This window comes from Rhinoderma darwinii, unplaced genomic scaffold, assembly GCF_050947455.1.
Source record: "Rhinoderma darwinii isolate aRhiDar2 unplaced genomic scaffold, aRhiDar2.hap1 Scaffold_107, whole genome shotgun sequence".
Taxonomy (NCBI): Eukaryota; Metazoa; Chordata; class Amphibia; order Anura; family Rhinodermatidae; genus Rhinoderma; species Rhinoderma darwinii.
This window is the reverse complement of record NW_027461949.1, coordinates 157,322-178,338: the sequence shown is the minus strand read 5'-3', so window position 1 is coordinate 178,338 and position 21,017 is coordinate 157,322. Positions and strand designations below refer to the sequence as shown.

The following is a 21,017-nucleotide window of genomic DNA, read 5'->3' as shown; positions in this document are numbered from 1 at the left end:
CAGCTGAAAGCAGCCAGAATGTTATCATTTAAAGGGAACCTGTCATCTACATTATGCTGCTCACTTAGGGCATCATAATGTACTGACAGACACACTGATTTCTGCTGTCTGTCACTTATTTGCTAAAGTGAAGCTGTTTTGAAGAACTTCACCACCGCTATAGAAAAGACACCATTATTTACGAGCTGCTGCTACCTCCGCCCACTCGCGCCTGATTGACAGATTTCTACCTAGAAGGCCCTGTTCACACAGAGTTTTTTTTGCAGGTGGAAAAATCTGCCTCAAAATTCCTACTGAAAATTTGAGGCAGATTTTGACGTGCCGGCATAACACTTGCCGCAGTTTTTGCTGCGTTTTTCGGCCGCGGCCATTAAGCGCCATGATGTCAATGGGAGGTCAGAGATGGAAACGCCTAAAGAAAGGGCATGACGGTTCTTTTTCCCGAGAGCGCTTTTTTCTGCTCTCCTCCCATTAAAATCAATGGGAGGCGTTTTCCGAAGCGGTTTCTGCGTCAAAAACCGCGCCAAAAAACTCCATGTGAACTTGGTCTTACTGTGCATGGGTAAAATGTAACACAAAATGGTAGTGACACAGTTACGTCACCACCGTAGATCACCCGGAATGTAGCCATTACTGCCCAAGACCACCACAGATTATACGGCTATATTCTGCAGACCCTATTGTGTATGAGTGGCACTCTGCATGGTACTACATTGTACAGGTGGCACTAATCTGGCATTGATGGCGCTACCATCATGGGCACTCTAGCTCTTACTGATTTATTTGTGTGCTGTATAGCGAGATTATATATTTCTAAAGTGCGTCTGTCGCCAAAATGCAGTTTTCCTATGGCTTTGGGGCAATCATTATAGAGTCATATGATAAATATATCCTGCACCATGTGACTGGGATTTTCTTGTGTCTATCAAGTGTCTGTGCGCTCCGCGTAACATGTAAAAATCCCCCCTCCTTTACAAAATCATGTGTACACCCCCGATACAGATATTTAGGCTGACTGTATCCATGTAGAACTGGGGTAGTATTGCCCTTTAAGATTCCAGTATCCAGACCTTTAGTTGAAAATGAAGAGATTCTAGAGATCATTTTTATTACATGTTACTAAAGAAGAGGCCATACTGAAGAGAAAAGAAAGGAATAAGGGGAGGCCTCCATGACTAAAATAGATGGGAGGGACACAGAGTTGGCTGGCCTATGAGAGACCAAGGATGGGGACAGCAGGAGGGCTTGGGGGAGGAGGGGTGGGGATTGAAGGGGATGTACCTGTTTCCTGTTTGTGCTCTCCCTCTCTTCGCCAGGACACAGAAGCAGGAACATGTTCACCATCCCTGCTGTGTCTGACGAGGAGGCGATGGAGTTGCTGCGGGCCGCGGCGGCCTCTCAAGGTCCGGGATGGCTCGGAGCACGAGTGGCGACGCTGCTGCAGGGACAAGCGGGCGCTCCGGACCAGGATCGGGCAGAATCGTCCGGAGCGGGCGTGGCGCGGTCCACCATGCCGGCGGTCTCGGGGCCACTGGAGCAGGCAGAGGTCCAGGACCGGCGTTCCAGAGGGACGGGCAGGAGAAGAGGAGCCCCCGTGACTCAGGCCAGGGCCGGCACTTCCGGAGTGACACGCAGCACGAGGCGCTCGCGCCCGCCCGCACGGCTGAGTCCGGAGGACATCCCGCGGGTGCGGCGGTGCAAGAGGAGCCCCTCGGTGGACCCTTCAGGCCAGACACCAGGGCGGCCTGCCGCTGCCCTCCCATCTGGTCCTGGGAGGAATCCCAAAACGCGGCAGCGCCCAGCGGCAGCGATGAGGAAGACGAGGCCTTCACTTCCGGCCACACCACCTCCTTCTTCGGTACGTGGCGGAAGGGCAACGGCGACCCTGCACGGCGATGTGCCAGCCGGAGGGTCGGCTCATGGCAGCAGCGGGCGGTGGATGTGGACAGGAGCGGAGGGTGCAGGATGAGGTCGGTGGTGAGAGTGCCAGGGACGGAACAGCGGGAGGCTGGTTCAGCAGGACGGCTGCGGCAGGAGCTGGAGCTCGGCCAGACGGATGATGCGATGTCGCCCCCCCTTTTCTCGGACGGAACTTGGAATTCCCCGTGCACACACTGCCAATGCGGACAGCGCCAGAGGGAGTCCGGAGCATTGGAGGACGGTGAGCGGCGGGCCTCTGCACGTGGACATGGGGGTCCGGCTGACGGGTTCACAGCCCCTGGGCAGCCTGGTGAGTTGACACCTACGTTACCTTTTCCAGCTTTATTGATGTCGGGTATCGGTGTAGAGGGTGTAGCGTCGGCTAACGTCGCGGCGGAGTCAAGGGCCCCGGGGTTACAGGCGGGTGCAGGGGGGGATAGTTTGACGGAGTTAGTGGGTTGTTTAAAGGCGTTGGTGGGGCGGCTAGGAGGTTTCCCTTCCCAGGAACAGGCAGGCGTGGCGTCGGCCGCGGTGTGGGGGGGCAGTGTTGGTAGTGCCCCGGTTATGCAATCCGGAGGGAGGCTAGCCACGGGGGCAGCGGTGGCAGTGGCGGCGGCGGTTCAAACAGACTCGCCAAAAGAGGTAGATAGGGTGCGGCTGGATGATCGCGCGCGCGGGGAGGTGTACGTATGTTATGAGGGCCCGTTAGGCGCGCATTTGAAGCAGGAAGTTAAAGAAAAGATTTGGAAAGATGAGTACGTGGAGATTTTTTCGTTGCTTTCGCTGGAGAAGTTTAATTTGGATAAGGTGAAGCGGGATGAAACCAAAAAGGATGAGGAGGAAATGAGACGGTACAGGTTGATTCCAAAAACATTCGTCAATTGAATGCAGGCTTCTGCAATTTTGGCGAGTGTTATTGGAGAAAAGGCGCCAGAAAATTGTTCCGGCTTATTCTGTTACTTGGACGCGGTGGGGGAGGTGCATCGGGTTTATGGGGGACAGGCTTGGCTTCGTTACGACGAACAGTTTCGGCAGCGGAAGGCGGTGCGGCCGAATATACGGTGGGATCATAAGGACATAGCCTTATGGCTGAAGGTGACGGCACTTTATAAGCAAGGGCAGTCCTTTCCTGGGAGCGGGAACGCAGCAGGAACTTCCGGCGGGAATAGTCCGGCCTCAGGTTCCAAATTTGGAACGTGTTGGCAGTTCAACGAGGGGCAGTGTAAATTTGGAGCAGCGTGTAAATTCAAGCATGTGTGTTCACACTGCAGCGGGCAGTCGCATGGAGCGTCAAAATGTTTTAAAAAGGGGAAACGACAGGGGGGAGTTAGCGGTGCGGCTGGTCATGGGGGAGACTCCGGTGAAGCTCATAAAGATGGCCCCCTTTCTAAGTAGATACACTAACAAGGAGGGGGCGCGGTTGATTAGTTTAGGTTTTAGTTCTGGTTTTGTTATTCCGCCCCCTTCGTACGAGGTCCCGTTCACTCAGCGCAACCTTAAGTTGGCATATCAGCAGGCGGCCGTAGTCTCGGAGAAACTTAGGAAGGAGATTGATCTGGGCAGAATGGCGGGCCCTTTTAGCATGATCCCAGTTCCGGGTTTGGTGGTGTCACCGTTAGGAGTGGTTCCGAAACGGGAAGGTAACAAATTTAGGCTCATTCAGCATTTGTCCTTCCCAAAAGGGGCGTCGGTTAATGATGGCATTGACCCAGATCTCTGTTCCGTGGTATACACGTCGTTTGATGCGGCGGTAGCGTTAGTACGAGGTTACGGAAGAGGAGCTCTGATGGCAAAAAACGATATTCAAACGGCGTTCCGTTTATTGCCGGTCCACCCGGACAGCCAGCGGTTGCTGGGGTGTTACTGGGAAGGAGGTTACTACATCGATCGGTGCCTTCCCATGGGTTGCTCGTTGTCGTGCGCGTACTTTGAGGTTTTTAGTTCTTTTTTGGAATGGGTAGTTAGGGAGGTCGCTGGGGTGGAATCGGTTATTCACTACCTCGACAATTTCTTGTGTGTTGGCCCGGCGCATTCGGGGGTTTGCGCGAATTTACTTGAGGCGGTCAACTGGGTGTCGCGGGAGTTCGGGGTCCCCTTGGCTGTGGAAAAAACTGAAGGTCCAGTGACGACCATTTGTTTTTTGGGAATTACAATAGATTCTGTGGCAATGGAGTGCAGATTGCCTGAGGATAAGTTGGGGGATCTGCGGTTAGTAGTGGAGCGAGCGTGTCGGATTAAGAAAATTACACTACGGGAATTGCAGTCCTTATTGGGGAAGTTTAATTTTGCTTGCCGCATCATGCCAATGGGGAGGGTGTTTTGTCGGCGGTTGGCAGCGGCGGGGGTGGGGGAACCCCACCATTTCATTCGTATGACGGCGGAGCACAGGGAGGATTTGCGGGTCTGGCTCCATTTTCTGGCACAGTATAACAGTCGCTCGCTGTGGATGTCACTGGCGCTGGATAGCTTCGATTTGGAATTGTTCACTGATGCGTCCGGGGCGGTGGGGTTCGGAGCATTCTTCAAAGGGCAGTGGTGCGCAGGAAAATGGCCGGTTGAGTGGGTAGAGACGGGTTTGACACGTAACTTGGCCCTACTCGAACTGTTTCCCATCGTGGTGGCAGTCACCATTTGGGGAGACAGGTTCCGGGATAAGAAAGTGCGTTTTCATTGCGATAATCTGGGGGTGGTGATGGCTATAAATAATACGTCGACGTCGTCCCCTCCAGTGGTTCGCTTGTTGCGTCAGTTGGTGCTTGCTTTTTGGAGTTTAAATGCGTGGGTGGTGGTGGTGCATGTTCCTGGGGCGGAGAATTGTATTGCTGATGCGCTTTCTCGCTCGCAGTGGGATCGTGTCCGTCAGCTGGTCCCGGACGCGGAGTTAACGGGGGTGGAATGTCCCAGTCATCAGTGGGAGCTGGTATCCGGGCGGCAGGTGCATTGATAAAGAGGTCGTTGGCCAGCGCTACGTGGTCATCTTATTCTGCTGGATGGAGGCAATGGGAAGAGTGGGTGAGATCGTTGGGTGATGTGTGCTCTGATGAAGATAGGGTGGTGGCTTTGTTGTTTTGGTTGGGAGACGCCCGGGGTTGCACGGTCGCTAAGGTTAATCGCTTCGTGGCGGCCATTGCTTTCGGTTGTAAATTACGGGGATTTGTGGACATCATGAAGCGTTTTTTGGTGGGCCAGGCATTGAGGGGGTTGAGACGGGGTGTAGTGGTGAGGGATAGGAGGCGTCCCGTGTCTTTTCAATTGTTGTGCTCATTGGAGGTGGTGGTGGTTCATTCAGAGTACGAGAGCAAGCTTTTTCGGTTGGCTTTCGCGTTAGCCTTCTTCGGAGCTTTTCGGGTGGGGGAATTGGTTTCGCCTAGTTCGGTAAAAGCGGGGGGGGGGTTTGCTGCAGGATAATGTCGATTTGTATGAAGACAGGGTGGAGATAGTGCTGCGACGGTTGAAAACCGATCAGAGGGGGGTAGGACGTCGGGTGGTTTTGTTTGCGGTCACCGGAAATCCGGTTTGTCCAGTGTTGTGTCTCAAGGAGTACTTAGAGGGCTTAGATCTCTCGGATGCGCCGTTGCTGCGGCATGTGGATGGCAAGTTTTTGTCGCGGTATCAGTTCATCTCGGTTTTCAGAAAATGTCTGGTGGCTAGCGGGGTGCAGGCGGAGCAGTATTCGTCTCATTCTTTCCGGATTGGGGCAGCGACGGAGGCGGTGAGATGGGGTTTGGATGAGGCAGGCGTGCGGCGGATAGGGCGCTGGGAGTCTGCGCGTTTCCGTTCTTATGTTCGCTTGCACATGTTGTGATATGGTATTGTGTAACATGTTCCGGGTGTGTGCGTTCCGCCTGAGTAATAATCTTGCGCAGCAACGAGTGGTGGTGCGTGTATGTTCTCCATTTGTTTTGCAGGCCGTGACTCATGTATGGTGTGGATTATGGGACACTCCTTTGTGTACTGGGGTGCCCTTCGCGCGGATGTACGGCCGGACGGTCGACAGCTCAGGATTCCGCGGGAGGCGGCGGTCTTGCGGTGGATGGGTATACTGGGAATGACATGGAACAGGGTGTTGCCGGAGTTTCATAATTTTGTATTGCTTGATAGGGCACCTGAGGTGCTGGTGTTGCATGTGGGAGGCAACGATTTGGGCCTGCGCCCTTTCAGGGAGTTAGTAAGGGATGTCAAGCATGATTTGCTTTGTTTATGGGCAACTTATCCGAAGTTGGTGACGGTGTGGTCTGAGATGGTCCCTAGGAAGAGCTGGCGGATGGCTCGTTCGATGGCAAAGATTAATAAGGCTCGCATTAAGGCTAACAGGGCTATATCGAGTTTTGTGGCGGGTAATGGTGGAGTTGCGGTGCGCCACTGGGACCTGGAGGCTGGGACAGGCAGGTATTGGAGAGAGGATGGTGTGCATCTCAATGATGTGGGGATGGACATGTAGAGTCTGGCGTTGACTGATGGAATTGAGCGAGCGGTGAGAGTGTGGAGGAGCTCGCAGGCGTGAGGTGGTCAAGGCCTGTTTCGCTTTGGCGGGGGGGAGTCCTTGAAGTAGGTCGTAAAAAGTGGTGGGGGGGAATGCATCACGGGATGCACCCCCAATTTGTCGGCTTCTTAGGGTGTTACCCCTTTTGAAAGCTGGGTTATATATATGGTGGTCATCTGCAAAAAGGTAATTTGGTGCCCCCGGGCCGGGTTACGGCTGGGGGTAAGGTATTTGTGGGCAGATGGCCAAAATTAAGTATCGGTGGCTTCAAGGACTTGCCCCTGTCATTCTGGTTGGTTTATAATGTTATGACCCTGATAGGGTCGCAGTGGGTTATTTAATGTTATGGTGAATCCCCTTTTTTGGGGATTCAAAAGTTATGGTATTTAAATTTATTGTTATTTAAATAATAAACGGCTGCTGTGGCCATTAAAATCCAACTCTGTTTCAGTGTCTGCTTTGGGAGGGTAGATTTACATAAGGGGAGAAGCGACTCGACTTATTTGAGTCAAGAAGAGGCCGTACTGAAGAGAAAAGAAAGGAATAAGGGGAGGCCTCCATGACTAAAATAGATGGGAGGGGGGGGGCGTGGCCAGGCACTGATGTGAGCGGTCGCACGGAACTTCGGCTCTGACCAGAGACCCCTATTATTTATCCTGCGGAGGAATTACTGTTGCCACCATTTCTTATAACTTGCGGAGAAAGGGTAAGAGACCCCTGAGGAGCAAAATGGGTCCGTCAAAAGCGGCAGGAGCCGCGGAGAAGTTGAAAGAGTTTGCCCGAGGTGCGGTCCAAGATGGCGCCCGTGGCGAGGCCTCACAGCATGGAGCAGAGGGGCCGGCAAAAGTTCCTGGAGGGCAGTCGGAGTTACGCCCTGCGGCTGAGGTAACAGCACAGCCTGGCCTGACATTGCAACAAGTATCGGAGACGCTGCTAGCGGCGATATTAGAGACCAAGACCTCGGTCACGACAAAAATAGAGGAGGTTAAGGTGGATGTGGGTCTCCTGAGGCAGGATTTGCACAACTTGAGGGACCGAGTCGAGCATGCTGAAACCAGGCTGTCTGACCTGGAGGACCGTACAGCTAATATACCCCGCACTCTTCGAGACCTCTCTGGAAAGGTGGATTTATGGCGCCAGAAAGCAGATGATTTGGAGAACAGGCTGAGGAGGAACAACCTTCGCATTATAGGCCTACCAGAACGAGCAGAAGGACCCCGTCCGGACGAGTTTACAGAGAAATGGCTGAAAGATATGTTTCCAGATACCGTGTTTTCGCAGGCTTTTGCAGTGGAAAGAGCGCACAGGGTGCCGGCGAGGCCGCCACCCCCTGGAGCGAACCCTCGACCATTCCTGGCGAGATTGTTAAATTGTAAGGATCGGGATCTGGTCCTGCAGGCAGCCAGACGCAAGGGGGCCATTAAAGTGGACAACGTCACGGTGTCGATTTTCCCCGATTTCTCTCCGGAATTACAGCGGCAACGTGCATCGTTTGTGATGATTAAACGAAAGCTGCGAGACCGACAAATTCCATATTCTATGGCTTATCCGGCCCGCTTGAGAGTCGTCGATGGAGATCGAGCAGTATTTTTTGCCAACCCGGAGGAGGCGGATGAATGGTTGCTGAGGAATATGAGGTCGCCTAGAAGATGAAGGTTTTCTTGGGGACTGGCATGGTGAATATGTATCCTGAACGGACTTTTGTTGTCCTGCATGTGGGGATAGGTTATACTTGGGAGAGATATTGTTTAAAGTTTCCTATCATAATGCTTTATCTTCCTGTATTATGCCTAGTAGGGGGATCGGAGTTCAGAATGGTTCCAGATCATATATTATTCCTGTTAAGATACGTGATTGTAGTAGGTTACCGAAGTGTTAATAGGGGATTCTGACTAACGGGCGGTTGTTCCTCTTATTCTGTGGCACAGTAAAGCACATTACAGGGGGGAACTGGTTGGAGTACGCAGCCTGATTTGTGATTCCACTGTGTATATTCCTTATCGGTGGAAGCTACCCCCTGCATATATAGTATATAGCTATTGAGCTCCTGTTGAGCTTCTGATGGCTAACTGGGTTTTTATGTGGTTCATGTTTTTGATCTCTGTTTTACACTATGTCAGAAAACGAGTACCTTACATTTTGAGAGCGTATCAGGGAATGGCACTACCTAGGGGGAGGGGGGAGAGGGAAGGGCTGTTATCAGTACATAGAGAGTGTTCTAAGTATGGCGTCACTTAAGTTCTTGTCCTGGAATGTGAGGGGCATGGGGACTCCAAGGAAGCGGAATATGATTTTTTCTGTGCTTAAAAATGTGAACCCACATATAATCTGTCTTCAGGAGACGCATCTGACAGCAGACACAGTACAGCTTTTATGTAAGCCCTGGATTCAGTGGAGTAGACACTCTGTTAGAACTTCTTCCTCTAGAGGGGTATCTCTATTAATTCATAGAACCCTTAGGTGGGAAGTGATGCATACCAGAATTGATCCTGAGGGGAGATACGTATTTGTGCACGCTAACATTAACTCCACATCTTATGTCATAATGGGGATATATAACCCACCGCCAGGGTCTCTGGCACTACTTAGGGAGGCGGTTTCTTTTGCTTCCGCATATCAAGAAGCCAGAGTGATCCTCCTAGGAGACCTGAACCTTATAATGGATCAGGCTATTGATCGGTTCCTGTGTAGTGGAGAGGGGGACGTACGACAAGGGGTCTCCCCATTAGCCTCATTAATGGAGGAGATAGGCTGGGTAGATCTGTGGAGAGTTAGTCATATGGGACTTCGCGAATTCACTTGTCACACACCACAATTTGATGCATTGTCTCGTATAGATTATATTTTTGGCACGCCCTCGGTATATAACTCTATGGTGAGCATTGAACATCTTCCCAAAGCAATTTCTGATCACAGTCCGATTCTTCTGCAAATGTCATTACCGGAGGTTGGTAGGAGGGGGGCCCTTAAAATTCATCCGTTTTGGCTCCAATTAATCAAATCGAACGATAGAATCCCAGATCAGCTAGATGTCTTTCTCGAAGCACATAGGCAGGAGCAGAATGGGTTATTACGATGGGATACGCTGAAAGCGTATTTGAGAGGCTGCCTGAAATCATCAATATCTTTCGTTAAGCGCTCCTCGGCCCAAAGGGAAAGGGATTTGGCGGGAAAATGTGGAGAATTGGAGGCCGCGTTTGTGGGTGATCCCTCCCCACAAAACAGGGAGGCTTGGCTCTCGGTGGGGAGAGATTATCTTCTAGTACTACAGGAGAAGGCGGAACGTAGAATCTTCTTCACTGGCCAATCCTTTTTTGAATTGGGTAACCAATCCGGCAAACTCTTGGCTCATGTGGTGAGACAGAATACCTTGTCTCCTCCAGTGTTGAACATTCGAAACGCTCAGAATGTTTTGGTTCATACCTCCCAGGAGATAGTGGCTCAATTTGCAGACTTCTATAGGGACTTATATACGTCTAGGGCTGGGCACTCAATGGAAGACTTGGAGAAATATTTGGATGACATGCAGTTTCCACAGTTGTCAGAGGAGGGTTGTGAGTTACTGGAGTCCCCCTTCACAGTAGAGGAGATTTCTGAGTGTATATTGGATATGACTAAAGGGAAGGCCTCGGGCCCGGATGGGATTCCTCTGGAAGTATATGTTCAATATATTGAGGTTATGTCAGCCCAACTTCTTTCTCTATTTGAGGCGTGCTTATTGGCGGGGGACCTGGCGGATTCTATGAAAGAAGCTACCATAGTAGTTATTCTGAAACCAGGCAAGAACCCAGAGGATTGTGGTTCTTACCGTCCCATATCACTGCTTAATATAGACTATAAGATACTGACTAAATTATTGGCCAATAGACTAGCGCGGGTCATCAATGATGTCATACACTCTGATCAGACCGGTTTTATACCAGGGAAATCCACTTCGGATAGTATTCGCAGAGCTCAGGTGGTTACTCAGATGGGGTGGTGGGAGCAGCAGGATTGGGCGCTGGCATCCTTGGATGCTGCCAAGGCATTTGACTCTGTTGAGTGGACATACCTCTGTGAGGTCCTAAGGAAATTTGGGTTTGGAACCAACTTTATCAAATGGATTACGACCATATATAAAGAGCCTCGAGCCTCGGTAGTGGTTAATGGGATTTTGTCCCCATCCTTTTTGCTTCATAGGGGTACGAGACAGGGGTGCCCATTGTCCCCATTATTGTTCGCACTTGCCATAGAGCCCCTGGCTATAGGGATTCGAAAAGATAGGGCCCTTCAGGGAATCCGTATTGGACCACGGGAACACCGCATAGGATTGTATGCTGACGATATGCTGCTGTTCCTGGCCAACCCGAATGCCTCACTACCCAGGGCTATGAGATTGATGGAGGTGTTTAGCAGTTTTTCGGGCCTGCATGTTAACTGGAGTAAGTCCTTTCTCATGCCTCTCCATTCTAACAATTGTGGGTGGGGCTCACATTTTCAGGGTCTACAAGTGGTGCATAGTTTTAAATATCTGGGAGTTTGGATATCTAGGGATAGTTCACACTCATACGATATTAATGTGTACCCTCTACTTTCTTATTTGAGAGATAAATTTGCAGTCTGGAAGTCACTCCCCTTATCAGTGGCAGGCAGAATTAACCTAATTAAAATGGTAGTGCTACCTAAACTGCTATATGTCTTGGAGCACGCGGACACAATGGTTCCTAAAAAGTTCTTTAATTTGGTCAACTCTTTATTTACTCCATTTATCTGGGGAAAGAATAGACACAAGCTCAGAATAGACACTCTGCAGAGGCCCAAACAGAGGGGGGGGAGCGGCCCTACCGGATGTGTTTTTATACTACTTGGCAGGTCAACTTAGATATATTAGGCTGTGGATGTTGGATGATCCATTGCCCAATGCCGAACATCATTTAGCACATTTTCTCAGAGTATCTAACTTATGGCCCGTTCTAGAACCACATGATTTTAGCCCTAAGCATACGTTACCGTTGATTAAACTGGCGAAGCAGGTATGGGCTCATGCAAAATCACTGTTGAAATTTAAAGATACGGTAGCAGAGTTGCCGTTGTGGTCCAACCATGGATTACCTCACTTTTTGGGATTTCAGGATCATGCATTCTGGGAGGGTTTAGAGGTGACACAATTGAAGCATTTGAGTACTGGAGATGGACACGCGTTATCAGCCAGGGAGATACAAGACACATTCCAGGTGCCAGAGAGGGATACATTTAGATGTGTACAGCTGCATCACGCTCTTAGGGCCCAATTCAGACACGCTCAGACTTTGATTTCTTCCCTACCCCTTATAGGGGTGCTTCGAACACAAGGCCCGCAGGGCCTGATATCAGTAGTTTACACGTTCCTGCTGTCTCAAAGGTTAGCACATGCGGGATGTGCGGTGGAACTCAGATGGAAGGGGCTGATTCCGAACCTGACTGAGGGGGATTGGCTTGATGCAATGTCTTCACACCTCGCGGTTTCACCAGCGGCTAATAATAAAATGACGCAGCTTTACATCATCCATAGATGTTATATAACTCCTACCAGGTTATTGCATATGGGCAGATCTTCCTCGGCTAGCTGTAAAAGGTGCCAGCATGATCGGGCAGACTTTGACCATATGGTATGGCACTGTCCGGTAATATCTAAATTCTGGAGAGAGGTCACAGACTTTCTCTCATCAGTAACAGGTAAACGAGTCCCCTGTGAGCCTGGACTATGTTTGTTGGGTCTGCTCCCACCAAATTCCTGGTCACACTATGAAGGTATATTTTTACGGGAGACCCTGTTCATGGCCAGAAAGGCTATTGCACTTCGTTGGATGGGAGATCTTTTCCCAACGGTTTCACAATGGAAATCACTGCTCAACTCAGTAATACCCTACGCTAATTTAGTATACAAACATAGGGGATGTCCGTATAAATTTCTGGAAGTGTGGGGTAGTTGGTGCTCATCGCCTCTTGCATCATTTAATGTAGGTGACCTCAGGTCTTCCCTAAGCAGCCTTGGGGTTTAAGTGAGTAAGTAGGGACGGGGTAGCGGGCCCCAACTGGGGGGGGGGGGGAAGGTTCAATAGTAGTTTGGACGAGATCAGTCCTGGATTGTACAAGTATTTATAACAGAGTGGTATATATTTGCATTGCTTTTGTTCCTATAAATGTATTGGTTATTCTCAATAACAGACCGGAAAAGGTTGTACCATTTCTTTTTCTCATTGTGTAACAGAGATCGATGTTGTTGTTTGTATGGTTATGTTACATTGGAATAATGGGTTTCTTGCATGTCACCCAAAATGTTATGTTTATCATACCTTGTGCACTGTGTACTTTCAATAAAATGAGTTTAAAAAAAATAGATGGGAGGGACACAGCGTTAGCTGGCCTATGAGAGACCAAGGATGGGGACAGCAGGAGGGCTTGGGGGAGGAGGGGTGGGGATTGAAGGGGATGTACCTGTTTCCTGTTTGTGCTCTCCCTCTCTTCGCTAGGACACAGAAGCAGGAACATGTTCCCGCCCGCCCGCCCTGATGTGGATCGGTTGACCGCGGCAAGAGGTTGCTGCGGGTGGTGGTTTTTCTCGTCAAAGTTTATTTGCCTATTAACATTTATCTTTGGGGGTGGTTAATTTTGTCATTGCAGCTGCGGGGGGAGTCCTTGAAGTAGGTCGTAAAAAGTGGTGGGGGGGAATGCATCACGGGATGCACCCCCAATTTGTCGGCTTCTTAGGGTGTTACCCCTTTTGAAAGCTGGGTTATATATATATGGTGGTCATCTGCAAAAGGTAATTGGTGCCCCCGGGCCGGGTTTCGGCTGGGGGTAAGGTATTTGTGGGCAGATGGCCAAAATTAAGTATCGGTGGCTTCAAGGACTTACCCCTGTCATTCTGGTTGGTTTATAATGTTATGACCCTGATAGGGTCGCAGTGGGTTATTTAATGTTATGATGAATCCCCTTTTTTGGGGATTCAAAAGTTATGGTATTTAAATTTATTGTTATTTAAATAATAAACGGCTGCTGTGGCCTTCAAAATCCAACTCTGTTTCAGTGTCTGCTTTGGGAGGGTAGATTTACATAAGGGGAGAAGCGACTCGACTTATTTGAGTCATGAAACAAAAGTTATAAAATAGTGTCTCGGGCCCCATGTACATGACCGTGCCCGTAATCACGGTCTGAAATTTGCAGGCCGTGGTCCATTATAAAGTATGGGAGCACGGTACGTAAAATAAAAAAATAGGACATGTTTTATGGAAGGTTTCTACGGCACAGACATTGTCCCGTAAATATATGGGAAGGTGTCCGTCGGCCATAGAAATGAATGGGTCCGTAATTACGGATGAAATGTACGGTCGTGTGCATGGAGCCTTAGGATGTAAAACAAGCACATACCAACCAGCGTCGACCTGGTCACAGACCGGATAACTGAACCTGCGCTCCTTCCTGCACGACTTCTCATAACCCCAGCAGGAATCTAGTTGTGTCAGGAATTCCTCAAAGGTACAAAACCCTTCATGAGCTGAGAGAGAAAAATCACAGACTGATTTCTAAGGATCCTGGTCTCTCCTTGTCTACAAGCACACATTACCTGTAAGAAGCCTTTTTACATGTTCTCCACTATGTACAGATGTAGCCACGTTTATCTTGACTGATAACTTGCTGCAGTGTGAGCTCACACAACAAAACCATTGAAAAGGTAAAGTAAGGGTATGTGCACACGACCTCTTTTCAGACGTAATGGAGGCGTTTTACGAATTACGCCTGAAAAGACGGCTCCAATACGTCGGCAAACATCTGCCCATTGCTTGCAATGGGTCTTATGATGTTCTGTGCAGACGAGCTGTCATCTTACGGCGCGTAAAATGACGGCTCGTCAAAAGAAGTGCAGGACACTTCTTGGGACGTTTTTGGAGCCGTTTTCTCATAGTCTCTATTGAAAAAAGCTCCAAAAACGGCCGTAGAAAATGCAGCGAAAAACGCGAGTTGCTCAAAAAACATTTGAAAATCAGGGGCTGTTTTCCCTTGAAAACAGCTCCGTATTTTCAGACGTATTTTGTTAATCGTGTGAACATACCCTTAAACTGTCTTGCCACTGTGTATTTAACGCGTTAAAAGTCAAGATAAAGACGGCTACATCTGTATACAGACCACATAAAGCACAAATGGCGTCATGTATGGGACAGCAAACTCCCCCGACTGCTCCATAACCTTGGATGCTGAAACAGCCACAGGTGCATGTTTACTGCTATAGGGAAAAGAGATAAGCGGCAACTAAACAACCGTTTACTATACTGTTTATCTCCAAGGAACAAAGGATTGAAAGATACCCAATCCCTGTTTCTCAACAGAACAGTTAGGCCTGTTCACATCAGCGTTGCTTTCTGTTGAGGGGTTCCGTTCCGGGCCGTGTTGCCATTTTACAGCCGATTTTGTATCCGTTTTATTCCCTGTCCGTTTTAAAATCGGATGAATTTCAGTTGTAATTTTTTTGCCACACACTTCCCTCTGTAGGTAATGCCACACAGACACCCTTGTAGCTATTGCCACACAGCCCCCTGTAAGTAATGCCACACAGCCCTTCTGTAAGCAATGCCACACAGCCCCCCTGTCGGCAGTGCCACACAACCCCCCTGTCGGCAGTGCCACACAACCCCCCCTGTCGGCAGTGCCACACAGACCCCCTGTCGGCAGTGCCACACAGCCCCCCTGTCGGCAGTGCCACACAGCCCCCCTGTCGGCAGTGCCACACAGCCCCCCTGTCGGTAATGCCACACAGCCCCCCTGTTGGTAATGCCACACAGCCCCCTTGTACATATAGTCACCCCCCATAGATGGCACCCCCCCTACTTTCATGTAGGGGACGGCTCCAGGAGATGTCCCTCACTTCACTGTCCATATATGGACAGTGAAGTGAGGGACTTCTCCTGGATCGGAATCCCCGGCCACAGCGGTGGGGATTCCGCTTCAGAAGTCCCTGACGTCAGGTGTCCATATATGGACAGTGAAGGCAGGTAGTTCTCCTGGAGCGGAATCCCCGACCACATCGCAGGGGATTCCGCTTCAGAAGTCTGTGGCGTCACTATGTCCATATATGGACACAGTGAAATCACGGACTGCTCCTGGAGCAGAATCCCCAATCCCCGGCCACAACGTTGCCGAAGCTGTGGCCGGGGATTGGGGATTCCGCTCCTACAGGAAGCAAAAAAAAAAACCTCCCCACAGTGCGAAGTGCATGTGAGGAGGAGGAGGAGGAGAGAGCGAGCAACGGAAGACACGGCCATCACTTGTAGCACATTCAAGTGATGGCCGTGTATAACCCGGCTACATAGACTTCTATGGGAGCCGGGTGGCCGGGTGAACGGCCGAAAATAGGGCATGTCCCATTTATTGACGGCCGGCAAAAAATCGGTCGTGTGAATAGACCCATTAGGGGTCTATTGTTCCTACTGCGGCCGTGTAACGGCCGGAAAACCCTGTCGTGTGAATAAGGTCTTAGGCTTAGGTATGGTAGGACTTACTCTAAAAGGACAGTGGGGGTCCTGACTGCAGGATCTGGCCATATCCTGGTTATTGTGCAAGAAGTAGGGTAAGTGCCCGGCTGGTAGATTGATCTTCTGATAAAACAGGGAAGAGACATTCTGGTCTGCAGAGACAATCAGGCTTTGAGCAGCAAGGTTTACTATGTGTAGTAATAGTCCAGAGATTGTATAGACCATGACAGCGCTCAGCTTCTGGAAATAAAACACAACGCAAAACATTAAGAAAAAATGAAGAATACACAAATGGAAAATAAAGGTTCCCTGATGATAGTCTGATGACATGATACCCCCAGCGACCTGCTCAAATCTTGTGGGAAACGGTCAGGAAGTGTTCAATTTCCCTGCAGCACCACCACTGGGTAAATGAGGCATTACACAGTTTCCATTGAAGTCAATGAGCTGTCTGTGTAATGCAGGAACGTGCCGGGTCCTCCAGACCTAGAAACGCTCTCTGCAGTCGCTCAACTCTGGCTAATAGATGCGGGTCCTGAGAGGAGGTTAATCTTCTATTAACTTAGAACTCCTTGATACAGTATTTATAAAATTGTCTCATCACAGTCAATCCCCTGTATTATGAGAGCCACGGCGGTAATCCAGCGATCGCCATGGGTCCGTCTCCAGGGACCCCAGTCACATTCAGCTAGTTTACAATTGGCTACTCATTTTTCCTGCAGCAGCCACTACAGGGAGAATGTGGTATTACATTCCAGCTATTCTGATAACTATCCTATACATTTGAATTGCCGCCATATATTACTACATTCTCCGTAGGCAAAACATGCGGCTGTCCCACCACTCCCCCCAGACATAACAGCTGATCGCTGGGGGTTCGAGCAGCTAGACCAATGGCTCCCTCCTTCTGAGGAGGGGTTGGGACACACTTGTCTGGTGAGTTACCTTTATATCTTGAGGCCAATAAAAAACTATAATGCGGAAGTTAATAGAAAATTTGCCAAGTCACTTCTGACATTGTTCGGCCATGGTTAAGGGGGGGGGGGGGGTACCCATTTTCAAATGTTAAGGATATGTTCACACACTGTGTTTTCGGGCATATTTCGGGGTGTCAATTCCTTGAAATATGCCTGAAAAACGGTAGCTAAACCCCTACAAACTGCTTTTCGTTCAGACGGGGCATTTTTTATGCCGCCGTTTTAAAGAATGGTGTGTAAAAAAAAATGGCGCGTAAAAAGAATGCGGGTATGTTCACACAGCCTATTTTCAGCAGAAAATACGGAGGCTGAACGCCTCAAAACATCTACCCATTGATTTCAATGGGAAAAACAGCGTTTTGTTCCCACAGGACGTTTTTTTACGCACCGTTGGTAAAAACGGCACGTAAAAAAACGCCCTGTAAAAAAGAAGGGGATGTTACTTCTTGAGCAGTTGTTCATTGGGTCAATAGAAAAACCGCTCCAAAATACGGCCGCAATAAACGCATCAAATAACGCTTGATGCATAAAAAACGACTGAAAATTAGAGGCAGTTTTCCCTTGAAAACAGCTCCGTATATTACAGACGTTTTTTGTTAAGCGTGTGAACATAGCCTGAGCTGTCACTTCTTGAGCTCCGTCATTTTCAGCTGTTTTTGATTCTGCATGTGAACATACCCGGAGGCTACGTTCACACGCTAAACAAAATACGGCTGTAAAATACGGGGCTGTTTTCAAGAGAAAACACCCACTGATTTTCAGCCGTTTTTTAAACCAGAAACGTTTTCAAGGCGTTTTTTGGAGCAGTTTTTCTATTGAGAATGAAAAACGGCTCAAGAAATGACATGCACTTCTTTTTTACGGGGAGTTTTTTTTACGTAGTAACGGAACACCTCTGGGTTTTGCACTAGCGTGGCACATGTTATCTAGAGACACTTGTCAAACATGTCTTATAAACAACACAGAAAACTTCATCATTAACATTATTACACGCCATAAACGATGCTGTATCGTCACCTTCCGCACTTGTACCCATCTATATAACACTACTGAGTGATGCACTTTTTAATTCTCTGGTAAAAAAAAATCTAGTTCAGAGAGACCTGCAGGATCTGCTGGGATTTGTAGTCCCCATTGCAGGGCGCACAAGTGGAGACCATATTGAGGATTTATCCAAACTGCTGCAACACAAAAGTGGAGTAATTGTCCTTAGCAACCAATCAGGTTGCTGTTTTCATTTTCCAAAGCCTCTCTGAAAAATAAGAGCTGGAATCCGATTGGTTGCTATGGGCAACTACACTTTTACATTGCATCAGTTATAAATCAACCCCCCCCCCCCAAATAATCCTGTACTCCGCAACCTGAAACTACAACTCTCAGCCTTCAGCTGTCAGAGCACGCTGGGAGTTGTAGTTTTGCCACAGTCTGACAGCCACAAGTTGCAAATGAATAAATACAGCGACACTGTTGACGCTATGAGGATGTATCATGGCTGTGATCCCTTCATCCATTATTCTCTTACCCGGGTCCAGCTGTTCAGTGTCCGGCCGCATCACCCCTCAGTCTCCGGCTTGCTGTGTAGCAGGAGGCAGGGCCGGCTCTAGTCTCCGCCGGAAACCCGGGGCGGTGATAGGGAGGAGGGTAGTCACCCATTGGGAGGGTGCGGAGGAGACTCGCCTCGTGTGTAGTGACGGGTGTGTTGCGGTATAGGAGCAAGGACAGGGACGGTGCCCATAAGAGCGGAGAGCAGGGAGTACCCGGCACAGTCGGGCTGGGCACGGCACAGATGGCAGAATACCCTCCCTTTACCGTGTGCATCCAGTGTAGTGCTCCCCAGTGGCGTAACTACCGCCGTAGCAGCAGTAGCGGCTGCTACGGGGCCCGCGGCATGAGGGGGCACCCGCCATGGCCGGAGGCTCCGCTAGCAGCCGCTATGGCTGCTACAGCGGGACGCCACTGAACACTACGGCAGAGCGGGGAGGTATCTCCCCGCTCTGCCATTAAGGGGTTCAAATCTGCACTTAACCGTCATTGCTATTTGTGTTGGGACTGGTATCCCTAAATATTGCACTACTTCTGCTATGGTTATGGGACTGTTACTTACCATTAGATTTTATTATTTACTTCCTATTACTTCACTGTTTGGGAGGCTACCTCCTACCATTGTTCATATATCTCTGTAACAATTTCTACAGTTTGACTTTATTGTATTGCACTGCGTGCAAACTTTTGCAGTTTTGTGAAAATGTTTTATCTGCTCTGTTTAATTTCTAATAAAAAATTTGGATAACGAAAAAAAAAAGATATTGTATTACGGTCTGTAGCCTTTGGTGGGAATATATTAACCTTTCTACAACAGTTTACTAGCGTAGAAAATTCACAAAAGTCAAAATTTTGGGGGGCAAAAAATGGGCGGGGCTTAGCAGAAATGGCCAACAATTTTACTATAATTTACGCCAGTAACTGATGTAAATTATAGCAGAAATCTATATGTATAATGCGGCCCAGATTTATCTCTGAGGGGCGTAACAAGGCAAAGGTCCGTGCCAGACCCATACCTCCCCCCAATCAGACTGTATGCCCCCCCCCCAATCAGACAATAAAATACATTTTAAAAATGTACTTACCTCACCACTCCGATACTCCCTCCCGGATCCCCTCAGAATCTTACAGCAGGCCGCAGCACGTAGAAAGTACTGATGACAGGCCGCGTTGCAGCTAAAAGATGTGACACATTTAATAAGAGTCATTCGCCTGTTAATAAATGTGTTGCATCTTACTCCCGCAAACTGTTTAATAGGACTGCTGTATGAAAAGCCAGTATTAAAGGGGTTTTCCATGCGTGCCCGACACCCGGACCTCGCACTGATCCGCCACTCCAGCTGCCTCCGGGCACCGAACAACACTGCCAGAAGCAGATGGCTTAGGTCAAAGAATAGAGGCCGAGCTGCAGTTCTGCCGTACTGCCGCTATGCAGTAGTCGGAGCCATCTGCTTCGCTTCCGGCAATATTGTCCAGTGCCCGGAGACAGCTGGACTGGCGTATCGGTGCGGTGTCTGGGTGTAGTAACGATTGTTTGCCCCCCCCACACACATTACCGACGATATCATCAATCGGCGCTTGTTTTAATGGTCAGTGTCGGGCCGTCTAAAAGGACCTTTACTTCCTCAGACACCACACTCCAGTCTACAGACACCACCATAACTAGGCATTGGAACCAACCCTCCCACCTTAGCGGGTAAAGATTAACCATCTAAAAGGTTCATATATACACATATGGGCTGACGGTGAAAACACAGAGGTGCTCACCATATATCCAGCGTATAACTGTGTCCTCCAAATCTTAGGAGTGCATGGAGCAGGAGTTGTTCTAGATTCCTGTTTATATTCCAGATACGTTCATACCATTTTAGACAATGAATCGACATATCACAAACTTGTGGTGAAACCAAGCACCGCATGTAAAGAATCTTTAAAAAATCTGCTAGAAGAAGGAATTGGATTAGGAGTATTAGCCAAGAAACAGGCAGAATACTTACTGATAGAATTCCCTATTGTTCCCATATTCCATGGGATGCCAAAAATCCATAACTTTGCATGGTCTTGGGTTATCTGTGACGTAGTTGGCTAATACCCCTGCAAACCGGCCTGCTGGTACTACTGTCAGGGGCCTGGCCACAAAAGTAAAATAAAGTGGGCAGCCACCGCTCATCAAGGTTATGATCAGCGGTAATTGGTTTGTAGAAAGGAATGGGACCCATGCAGGGGCCAGAAGCGGCGGCCTGCTCTGCAACTTGGTGAGTGACTCTGTTTTAAAGCAGTAGATTCAGTTTAATAATTTTTTTTATGTTGCCCCTTCTCTCCCACCTTCCCACCGGTCTCCCTCCCTTTCCCCACCCCAGATGCTGGTCAAGCGTCATATCCACTCTGGCCCAACTCCCGCCTCCCGTTCTCTTAGCCTACTCCTCCGCCCGCTCACAGAGTCCCTGACACTTTGCGTCCTGCTCCCATCCCACGACTTTCCGTTGCCACCTCTCCAAATCCCCTAATAATGGGGGACCAAGATGTATGTCCTCAAATGGAATTCCACTGACTGTATGAGGCCCAGAAATTTCTGACGGTGGCCCTACCTGCATACCACATATTCCG

The 21,017-nt window shown here is 49.2% G+C and overlaps 1 protein-coding gene across 5 annotated transcripts in view; it reads right to left on the bottom strand.

The window, feature by feature from the left end:
- The window catches only part of LOC142699009 (EGF domain-specific O-linked N-acetylglucosamine transferase-like), a 153,413-nt gene extending 134,872 nt beyond the window's left edge, over positions 1-18,541 (bottom strand). Inside the window, exons 1-3 of one of the 5 annotated variants that reach the window (XM_075847956.1) lie at positions 18,391-18,541; positions 15,919-16,131; positions 13,793-13,893 (exon numbers count right to left, since the gene is read on the bottom strand). In XM_075847956.1, the coding sequence (XP_075704071.1) occupies positions 13,793-13,893; positions 15,919-16,116 (299 nt within the window). In that variant the 5' untranslated portion in view covers positions 16,117-16,131; positions 18,391-18,541. Of the gene's footprint in view, positions 1-13,792; positions 13,894-15,918; positions 16,132-16,236; positions 16,257-17,971; positions 18,055-18,390 lie in introns of those variants that run through there. The other 4 variants (XM_075847955.1, XM_075847954.1, XM_075847957.1 and 1 more) reach the window with 4 other exon arrangements.
- Between the last annotated feature and the right edge of the window lie 2,476 nt (positions 18,542-21,017).